General features: G+C 39.2%; 1 protein-coding gene and 1 non-coding gene across 2 annotated transcripts; both read left to right on the forward strand.

The window, feature by feature from the left end:
• Positions 1-449: 449 nt before the first annotated feature.
• Positions 450-550, forward strand: LOC116690419 (small nucleolar RNA U13). The gene has a single exon (XR_004332258.1). It is a non-coding gene; the product is annotated as a small nucleolar RNA U13 (small nucleolar RNA).
• A 1,177-nt stretch (positions 551-1,727) lies between these two features.
• Positions 1,728-9,594, forward strand: mak16 (MAK16 homolog (S. cerevisiae)). The gene is made up of 11 exons (XM_032516713.1): positions 1,728-1,934; positions 2,323-2,372; positions 4,432-4,541; positions 4,682-4,746; positions 5,613-5,764; positions 6,022-6,076; positions 6,179-6,253; positions 6,430-6,543; positions 8,421-8,486; positions 9,074-9,312; positions 9,360-9,594. Exons 1-10 carry the CDS (start codon positions 1,920-1,922, stop codon positions 9,287-9,289), a joined length of 918 nt encoding a protein of 305 aa, XP_032372604.1. The 5' UTR covers positions 1,728-1,919; the 3' UTR covers positions 9,290-9,312; positions 9,360-9,594.
• Positions 9,595-11,486: the final 1,892 nt, after the last annotated feature.

Genomic DNA, 11,486 nt, shown 5'->3' on the forward strand with positions numbered 1-11,486 from the left:
ACTGCAACTGTGAAATCCTGCTTTTACAGAAATGCATGATGAGAAAAAAAAAATAGAAAAAAATAAATGCATGATGAGGCTAAGGATGGTGGTGACGTGTTACAGACGATGTACGGAAGAAGGAAGTCACGCTGAAACACAGATGATGATGTCATACGAACAGGGGGATGCAGTTCTCCTCCATGCGGCCACGTGTCGCTGCTGCATCATTTTGTGGAGACAGTAATGGTGGTCACTCCCACAATGCACCTCTTCAGATAGAGCACAAAACTCTGCTTTCCTAGTTTTTCAATGGAAATACATCACACTGGCTGATTGTATGTTTTTTTCTGTGTATTTTGAGACAATAGAAGATGAAAATAATAAATGTTGAATTTTAATCCGTGACACCGTAATTCAGAGAGGTTGTAAGGCGGTATAGACTGCTTCAGCGCCATGTTGGAAGTCTGATCTTTCTGGTTCATGAGTATGATGATTGGTTGTCTCACGGATCATCTGTGAAAGGTGCATCCCACACCTTGTTACGCTATGCGCCTCAGCCCTTCTGACCCAGAACCAGAAGCCATTAATCAATATAAAGCAAATTAATACGAAGACAAATATCAATAAAAGGAAATCACCAATTATTTCCCTTACAACCCATACCCAACTTTTACAGTGGGAGCCGAGAGTATGGGTCACTCACAAATGTTGCAAAGATTATACACTCACCTAAAGGAATGATAGGAACACCATACTAATACTGTGTTTGAGCCCCTTTTGCCTTCAGAACTGCGTTAATTCTATGTGGCATTGATTCAACAGGGTGCTGAAAGCATTCTTTAGAAATGTTGGCCCATATTGATGGATAGATCTTGCAGTTGATGGAGATTTGTGGGATGCACATCCAGAGCACAAAGCTCCCGTTCCACCACATCCCAAAGATGGTCTATTGGGTTGAGATCTGGTGACTGTGGAGGCCATTTTAGTAAAGTAAACTCATTGTCATGTTCAAGAAACCAATTTGAAATGATTCGAGCTTTGTGACATGGTGCATTATCCTGCTGGAAGTAGCCATCAGAGGATGGGTACATGTTGGCCATAAAGGGATGGACATGGTCAGAAACAATGTTCAGGTAGGCCATGGCATTTAAACGATGCCCAATTGGCACTAAGGGGCCTAAAGTGTGCCAAGAAAACATCCCCCACACCATTACACCACCACCACCAACCTGCACAGTGGTAACAAGGCATGATGGATCCATGTTCTCATTCTGTTTACGCCAAATTCTGACTCTACCATCTGAATGTCTCAACAGAAAATCGAGACTCATCAGACCAGGCAACATTTTTCCAGTCTTCAACTGTCCAATTTTGACCAAAATTGAACTGGTGTTCCTAATAATCCTTTAGGTGAGTGTATACTTGCAGTATCACAAACTATGTCTATTAGTTCCCAGCATCCCCAAGACTCATGTATCATAATAAGTGTATTCATAATTAAATATTAATAATTTATATCATAATTAATACAAACTTAATGTAAATCAAGGTATTTATATCTGAATCTCGTTCACATATAGAAAATAAAAAAAAATCTAAAACGATTTATAAAAATACAATGAAATAATGCAAGTGATTAAGCGTGTTAAGGTGTTGCATTGCTCTTCTAAAAGTTATGGTGCATTATGTTTACATAAAAATAAAATAAAAACGAAATGTTACGTTACTTAGGGTATCGCGATACTTCTTCAAATTGACGTCACGACTCGGAGAGCTCAACTCGTGCAAACAGAAATGGTGGTTCCCTGTCCCACTGTCCATGTGGCTTCGAAGACATAAAAACTCCTTCATAACTCCACCTTTAGTCATTTCATATAATTATAACACACAATAGTCTGGTTGGGTGAAGCTGCAAGCAGCTCTGTGAGGAACTAGAGATGCAACACGACGACGTAAGTGTGTTAAATTCAATTTAAAGCAAGCTTCTAATGTGCTCTGCTAAGTCTTCAGGCTAACGTTAGCTAACCGGTAACTATTTGGAAGCTGATAAATCTAGGTTCTTTTTATGAATTACATTTGTTGTTGAAGAGCTCCAGTTGCTACGGAACAGTAATTATCTTTACCAATTATATACGCGTAGAAATATAATGTTTAGAAAGGCATAGACACAATTTTATGAGACTGAACACAGGTTGCTACATTTTTTATTTAGAAAGCCATATATATGACCATTATGTGAATTATTATTACCATTATTATTATACGTGTGCTGTTACAAATGGAAAGGCTCCTTATGAAAGTCAGTGCGTGTTTGTAATGTGTTTAATCTGCTTCCTGTAGGTGATCTGGGACATTATAGGGAACAAACAGTTCTGCTCCTTCAAAGTCAAGTAAGTCTAATTTAATCTGCTCCTTATTCAGTCAGTGATTCAGTAAAAGATCAGGATAACAGCCTAGAGATGAATTTCTCACTGTTTGTGTAAGAGATACAGAGATGTAAGCAGGTAGTAAAGGGCTATAGAATAAAATAGAATTCCCTTATTATTGCAAAACAAACTGAAGTAGCAATCTTGACGGTGCATACACACATAAAAACAGTAATAAGAAGTGGAGATATAGGTTTAAAAATATTAACATATGTTATATAGATAAGTTATAGGAAAATATGCATTTGCTGGGACTAACACCTATTTGAGACTTTTTCACTTTTGGATATAACACATTGCTGAGTTGTAGTGGCGTTATATACAAGCAATACTGTTGGAAATAAATACAAAGAATATGCTAAGGTGCAGTTGGAATGTGAACATATGTGCAGTGTTATAAATACAATTCAATACCAAAATAAATCATTTCAAGGTGTATAAGGCTAAAAGTGTAGTGTTCCTAATTAATTCCCATGCAAAGTTTTCATACAGTTTACATATATATGTACTTATAGGATATATATGTGTGTATATATATACACTCACCGGCCACTTTATTAGGTACCCCATGCTAGTACGGGTTGGACCTTTGCCTTGAACTGCCTCATCTTCGTGGCATAGATTCAACAAGGTGCTGGGCATTCCTCAGGGAGTTGGTCCATATTGACATGGGCATCACACAGTTGCCGCAGATTTGTCGGCTGCACATCCATGATGCGAATCTCCCGTTCCACCACATCCCAAAGAGCTCTATTGGATTGAGATCTGGTGACTGTGGAGGCCATTTGACTACAGCGAACTCATTGTCATGTTCAAGAAACCAGTCTGTGAGATTCCAGCTTTATGACATGGCGCATTATCCTGCTGAAAGTAGCCATCAGAAGTTGGGTACATTATGGTCTAAAGGGATGGACATGGCAGCAACAATACTCAGGTAGGCTGTGGCGTTGCAACGATGCTCAATTGGTACCAAGGGGCCCAAAGAGTGCCAAGAAAATATTCCCACACCAGACACCACCACACCAGCCTGAACCGTTGATACAAGGCAGGATGGATCCATGCTTAATGTGTAGACGCCAAATTCTGACCCTACCATCGACTGTCGCAGCAGAAATCGAGACTCATCAGACCAGGCAACGTTTTTCCAATCTCTATTGTCAATTCGATGAGCTTGTGCAAATTGTAGTCTCAGTTTCCTGTTCTTAGTGAAAGGAGTGGCACCCGATGTGGTCTTCTGCTGCTGTAGCCCATCTGCCTCAAGTTCGATACTGTGCGGTCAGAGATGCTCTTTGCCCACCTTGGTTGTAAAGGGTGGTTATTGAGTCACTGTTGCCTTCTATCAGCTCGAACCAGTCTGGCCATTCTCCTCTGACCTCTGGCATCAACAAGGCATTTCCGCCACAGAACTGCGCTCACTGGATGTTTTTTCTTTTTCGGACCATTCTTGTAAACCTAGAGATGGTTGTGCGTGAAAATCCCAGTAGATTAGCAGTTTCTGAAATACTCAGACCAGCCCTTCTGGCACAACAATCATGGCACGTTCAAAGTCACTCAAATCACCTTTCTTCCCATACTGAGCTCGGTTTGAACTGCAGAAGATTCTCTTGACCATGTCTACATGCTAAATGCACTGAGTTGCCGCCATGTGATTGGCTGCTTAGAAATTAAGTGTTAACGAGCAGTTGGACAGGTGTACCTAATAAAGTGGCCGGTGAGTGTATATCTATATATCTCTATATATATATATATATATATATATATATATATATACACATATACATATATACACATATATCCTGGAAGTCCTGGAATTTTGGAACCTTAGTCCTAATCCAAATACAAATGGTAGTTGGAAGTCACATTTCAACTTGCAATATTTGTGATGTGAACCAAAATTAAAATGTATATGTTACTGTCCAGTGTTTCATATTTTATTTACTGTAAGGTGTTTCTTGTGTTGCACAAAATGAGAAAGTCTAATGAAACAGTTGTAAACTAATACCTTCTTCTTCTTTGTGTCCAGGACGAAGAGTCAGGGCTTCTGTCGAAATGAATACAACGTCACAGGGTTGTGTAACCGCTCGTCCTGTCCGCTGGCCAACAGTCAGTACGCCACCATCAGAGAGGAGAAAGGTACACATTTTATGCAGTAACATTATCCAACCGATCTGTAAACTATGGGTTGGAAATATTTAAGAAGAACGATGAACAAGACAAGAGAAGGAATAACTATAGTCAATCAGTTCATTTATGTTGTTGGGTTTTTCTTGCAGGTCAGTGTTTCCTCTACATGAAGGTGATCGAGAGAGCAGCTTTTCCTGCCAAGATGTGGGAGAAGGTAAGCTTTATTTATTTCACAGTTCGTCCAAGGACTTTTTAAACATACTTAAAAATAAGTTACTAAATGCTAAAAAGAGCTTTGATCATTGACTTGTGTTTATCATTATGAAACTATGTAACTGTCCGACAAGTAGTTTTGATGTAGCACACTGGCAGCTTTAAAGAAAAACTACATTAACCTTTTGAGACCCCGGGAGACCCATTTGTCTTTATTTAGGGGGAGACGGGATGTTTAGAGGGAAATGGCTGGTCAACCGTCGATGCCATATATATGTATACTGTACATCATCTGTAAGCTGGCAACCTTAATATTAATTTGACATGCTGCTCAGCACTTTGTCAAGCTGTTAAAAGTGTAGAAGGGCATAGAACATTATGACTGAAGGATATAATGCCCATTGTCATTTTTTATTATGTCATAGGTTTTCTCAGCCTTAAACATTTGTTACAGAGAATTGATGCCAACCATTTTTGAGAATTAATAAAATGGGTCAGAAATCCCTCCAAAATACTACGTTAAGACACCAAGATCTTGAGGAACACCAGAAAAATTCATGCTGTGATTTGGAATAAAAAAATGAACGGCATTTTTCAGCAATTGGAAAGCGAGCACCCTCTGTTCTGTAATTTCCTCAGAAACCTCCTTGTCAATATATCTAGGACAGCCTCTAGTTTGTGGTTTGTACATTGTCACAAGGTTGTGATTATCCTATATTCTGTAATCCTGACAAACATTCAATATATTTTATTTTTATTTAATGAACTTCTGTTTTATGTTGGACAAATGCAGGCAAACTGAAATATACATTTTTACTTGTGTGTTTCGCACATTTAGTCTTTATTTATAAATGTGTATGTGTGCAGGTGAAGCTCAGTAAGAACTACGAGAAAGCTCTGGAACAGATCGATGAGAATTTGATCTACTGGCCTCGATTCATCCGACACAAATGCAAACAACGTTTTACAAAAATCACTCAGTACCTGATCCGCATGCGCAAACTGGTCCTCAAGAGACAGTAAGTACTACTGACACATTGCTACTAAATACTACAACATACTACTACCGTTAAAGTACTGAGCGGGAAGAATGAAGTTTTTTTGTGATTTAACATTAGATCAAACTTTATAGAGAGAAAGTGTTAAACTGTCAAGTAGCTGCAGTATAAAGTATACATACAAATAAATAAGGGGCAAACCAAATGTACACAATGCCAGGAATGTAAACCGGTTAACGCCAGGGATCACAAAAAAATGTTTTCTGATGTTTTTTCAGGAGGAAGTTGGTTCCTCTCAGCAGAAAGGTAGAGAGGAGAGAGAAGAGGAAAGAGGTGAGTCATCAACTCCACACATGAGCAAGCACGTTGGTAACTCTTGACATGATTAGACTCAAACATTAAAGGGGCATTAATTGATGCGTGTTGTGTTTGTAGGAGAAAGCTCTGATCGCCGCTCAGCTGGATAACGCCATCGAGAAGGAGCTTCTGGAAAGACTCAAACAGGGAACGGTACGACACTCTGAAACTTTCATTATTTGAACATCGTGTCAAACTCAAGTTCACCTGGAGCAGAACAAGAAAGCATTAAAAGGAGTTCAGATAGTTTATGCAACTGCAGAGGTGAAACGTGTTCTTGTAATAAATACGATTATATGTATTAATGTGTTTGATGTATGTGTTTTCAGTATGGAGACATCTACAACTTCCCAGTCCATGCCTTTGACAAAGCTCTGGAGCAGCAGGACGCAGAGAGCGAGTCTGAGGAAGAGGAAGAGGGGGAGGAGGAGGAAGATGACGAGGTGATGAAGGACACTTTCAGCATATCTGCTGAAAGTGACTTTACACACAGTGGTGTCACAATTCTCCAAATTCTCGATTCGATTAACTTTTTGGTTCTAAGTTCACTGTTCGATTCTTACTTCTTTTTTTTTTTTAAATCACAGGTTGCTGTTATTGCAATTATTAGAATAACATTCAAAGATTTAATGCTGAAATGCAGCCTGTTACTAATACGTACTACACTACTCAGGGTTACTGTACGTACACACCGACACCGACTTGAGCTACAAAGAAGCTCTGGCCGCCCTGTCAAGGACGCTTGTCAAAAAGTGCGGAGAACTTTTTTGTATTGTTGGCCGCTCTGACGTGGCGGCATTCTATGTTTCGATTATGGGAGAAGCACAAGCAGCCACTGCACGGCCAATACATTCACACTAGAAACATTTTATAAATTATATATAATTTCAGTTTTGGTCTCAGCAAAACAATTAGCTTGGTCGTTAGCCGCTGAACCACCGCAGAATGCAGACAGAGCAAGCATCGCCAGACTCTAACCTCTGTTGATCCGTGCAGCACTTCACTGTGAGCGGCCTGTTTAGAGACGATGTGACCGGCAGGTAACGCTAACTGGTTCCTATACGCAAACAACGTCATATCGTAAATGATAGGGAACTCAGCAACGGCGATTATGAACTTTTGCTCCAAGTAACATTTTGGTAGGAACGAAAGTTTACATTGTATGTTTCTCCGGAATCAGCCAGCGAGAAGGACTTCTATATTCTGATTGGTTCCTGGCGAACCGCGCAATATCTCATTACGATAAAGTTGAACTACTTTCAACTTTCTTATTGACACTCTGGTCGCTCAAAACGTTACGCCGACAGATTTTCCACTCTTTGCAGCTGAGAGATGCCAGCTTCCATTGAAGATGGATGACTTCCCTTAACTTTAGAAGCTGAAGTCGGCGGCGGTGTGTACGTACAGTTATGCATTGTCAAGCCACTATAAGACTGTGGTTGTTGTTACATGTTCTGTCTACTAGAGTGACTTCCAATATCAGCCTGGCCTTGAAGGGGACCTACGTCACAGCGCATTGTATTTCCAACACGCTCTGTTTACATTATTCCACCATGAGCACACAGCAACAAACACACACAAATTAACAGAACTGTCATGAAACATGTTCTAACAAGTGTCTGTTGTAAAGGCTAAGTAAAGGCTAATGGTGCTCGGTTAGCACAATGACATCATGTTAGAAAGCACAGCCAAAACAATTAGTCAAAATATAAAGTAACAAACGTGTTAGCCACGATGCTAACAACGTTGATACTAAGCCGTACGATTCTGTCACTGCTATTTTAGTGATTTATGAGCAACCTGACTATTGCAGCTGCCATGTTAGTCGTGCTGCCAGTGGAAGAATATGGTACATGCACATAGCAGAGCTCGCTAACTGTGGCCTTTTTGTCGACAACGCAAACGTTTTCAACATAGAGTAACTCACTGGAAATCCAACATACTTCCACATCGGTGACTTCAGAGAAAGAGGGAGTTCAAGTTGTGTTGATGGGTTTCTTTCATCTGCAGCTGCCATGCTGTCTTTTGACTGGCTGTAGTTAAGTTAAAGGAGGTTGACTCGCACTTCAACACGTTTTTTTTTCCGCTTGGCAAGCTGACCGGATGTGACATGAGGGCGTGGCAGCATCACCGTTTTAATTTGAAGTTTGTGATTGTAACTTAATTTCAGTTTCAAATTAAATTATTTGATTAATATTATTATTCGATTTCAAATTGAAATGCTGACACCCGTACTTTACACAATGTTTGAGTTTGCATGTGCTGTCAGAAGACTCGTTTAGCGTGTGGGGATGTGAACGCGTCTCCTTTGTGTCTGCAGGACACTGGGAAGAGAGAGTTTGTAGCAGAAGAAGAAATGGAGGAGAGCGACCTGAGCGATTTTGAGGTAAGTCGTCTCACTGATTGGTAAACTACGTGGATCTGTGTGCAGGGATCAGTGAAGTTCACAATTTATTTTACATTATTTTCTGAGGGATTTTTAGGCCTTAATTCCATAGGACAGATGAAGATATGAAAAGGGGAGAGGGGGGGAATGACATGCAGCAAGGGGCCGCAAGTAGGAGTCGAACCCGCGGCCGCTGCGTTGAGGAGTAAACTATATATGTGCGCCTGCACTAGCAACTGAGTTTCAGATCTTTTAGTATAAAACTGTGTTTTTCTCAGTTTCAGCCCTCTGTCCATAGTAAAATACTTAAAATTGTATAACACCTGCTTGGTGTTTAGCTAAGCTTTAAGAACATGGTGACAAGTTGCTCACTGAGTGCAGCTAAACTGCAGGACAGGAAAGTTAAAAGGTGATCATCCATTTTAATGTAAATATAAACTAGTTTATAATTTTGAATTAAATTGTATACACAAACACACCTTTGGAAGATATCTATTAGCTTTAGATAAACTATTTTCTAAACTAAAGCAATTTCTGATGTTCAGCTTGAACATTTTTAATCTGACATTTTGTGTTTCTTCTCTCAGGAGATGAACAAACTAAAGACAAGCAGCGATGAGGAGGAACAGGATGAGGAAGAGGAGTCGTCCAGTGAAGAAGAGGAAGAGGTGGAGACAAAGACGAAGGCCTCTAGGTCTAAAGGCAAATCTCCAGCCAACGGCTCAGCAGTGAGGAAGAAGCGAGCCTACGTAGAGATCGAGTACGAAACAGAGCCCGTGGCCAAGAGCAGAGCGACGTCATGATGTCACACCCTCTGCTGAGGACACCCCCCCCCCCCCCCCCCCCCCCCCCCCCCCCCCCCCCTCCCCCCCTCCCCCCCTCCATGGTGGTCATCAGTTTGTTCGTACAGAGACTGTAAATGGAAGTTTGTTTGTTAATGGACACACACAGGACGGATCTGACCTGGAATCAGATCTGATTAAAACACCCAAAGTGACTTTAACTCTTTGTCTGCTTAACAGTGACTTTGTTAAATATTGACTCCAGAATCATCTTTGAAAAAAAAATAACAGATGATGAACATGACAATAAATCAATTTTGGAAGAATTTTTGTTAAAACCTATTTATCACATTTCACGATGCTCTGTGGAGCCAGGACAGTGACTTTAAATATTTCAATAAAGGCATTAAAAACAAAACTGAAAAAGAAAACATTGGCATTGAAGTTCCACTGAAAAATACTGCGCATGCACTTTTAAATTTGACATTTTTGCATTTTTAAATGCAGATTCAGATGACTCTAAAAGAAGCACAGCGAGATATTAGGGTATATACAGTTTATATACTTTATTTACAAATAACTGCATCCCCGCGGTCGGACAATGAAAAGGTACAGCTGAAGAAAACCATTACAGATTTAGAATATAAATAATATAAGAATCATAAAAAGCTTGTTATAAACTTAGCAAACAGAAAATCAACAGACATTGCTGGACAAAAAAGAATAAAATGTACAGAGCAATTTACAGCGAGCGCGGATGAAACTAGAAATCGCCGATTCTGACTTGGTTTTGGAATTAAATCCTTATTTCAGCCCGATTACAGCGCCACCATTTGGCTTCCAAGGATTTCAAATGCTGTTTTTGCAACAAACATACTAATTGAAAAACTTAACGTACAGCACTGTTTTCTTGTTACATTTATCTTTATGAAAAGTCATTTTGCGGTTACGTTTATTTGAAGATGTTCTGATCAAATGTTGGCGCTGTAACAAAATCTGGGATCTTTAAACTGAATTCTGTAATGCATCTTTTCCATTTCAATGATATTAAACTGCAACAACACCTACAGGGCTGGTAATGCTGTTGCATCTTAATACATTTTTGAATATTTTCTTAAATTAAAATGTTTGTTTTCCTTTGGCGAGAGAAGCTTAAGGCGACGGTCACACCAGAGCTTTAACCTACGGGGTTTCCTTCAGTGACTTCTTGTTGACGTTTGTGACCTTTTGGTTTCTGGAAACTTGAACTCTTTCCGAGTAAAATTTCAAAAAGCGCCAACAATGACAAAAACGCTTTACTTAAGTTAGTTCCTTATGTTTTTTACCCCAGTGAAATGTGGCGTGCAAGTTATTAAGTGATGAAAAGCAAACATCTGAAAACATTGCAGTCCGATGTTTTTTAAATTTCATTTTATGAATCAAGCATCACAGTTGAAGAAGGCTGTTGTCCACCAATCAGAGGACAAGAAGAGTAAAATCCCTCCCCATTCAGACAGATGTGGACACAGTTAAAAACCAGGTTTTGGTTGAAGGGGTTCAGAGAACCTCAGTGACACCTGGACTCCCAAAGAGCACAGGCTTTAATACCCTTAACACTTCAGCTGTGAATGCATATGTACACGAGATCTGAGCAAGACCACCAGACCAGAATCTGGAACTAGATCACAACAGTTCTCATGAGTAACATTTGTACCCAGAGGGGACAAATGTTACTCATGAGTTATCTGCGGAGTCAACAGTGAACAGAAACTAAGTGTGTACATACATAGGAGAGCTAAATAATTTCAATTTATTTATATATTTTTAAATTAATGAACTAATTTACTTTTACTAACAAATTATAATGAACAATAAAACTAAAAATAGTCAGTCACTTTAAGTCAAAACTCGGATTTATTTTATTTCTAACTTGTGTATTAATAAGTCAAAATGATCACTTAGGACTTCTTAAATCATGATTATGAGCCAGTAAATGAATCAAAATGGACTTATAACTTTGGCTTAGAAAAGTAAAAATGATGACTTAGTATCTCATAATTGTGACTTGCCATTAGTATTTTTTTTTTTTTACAATTCTTTCAATACATTTATTTTTTCTGACTTGTATTATTTTGTTGTCTTTTCATATCTTTTACCCTTTGTTATTTTCCTGAAACACTGAAAAAAGCAAAATATTTTGGAAAATGTAACAGATAATAATTATACTACGTATTATTGC

This window comes from Etheostoma spectabile, chromosome 5 (genome assembly GCF_008692095.1).
Source record: "Etheostoma spectabile isolate EspeVRDwgs_2016 chromosome 5, UIUC_Espe_1.0, whole genome shotgun sequence".
Lineage (NCBI taxonomy): Eukaryota > Metazoa > Chordata > Actinopteri > Perciformes > Percidae > Etheostoma > Etheostoma spectabile.

Bases quoted from the DNA above. Each gene is read 5' to 3' on its own strand.
- mak16 (XM_032516713.1), top strand. The intron at 4,542-4,681 runs GTACACATTTTA...TTTTTCTTGCAG, and splicing joins CACCATCAGAGAGGAGAAAG to GTCAGTGTTTCCTCTACATG. The intron at 5,765-6,021 runs GTAAGTACTACT...ATGTTTTTTCAG, and splicing joins AAACTGGTCCTCAAGAGACA to GAGGAAGTTGGTTCCTCTCA.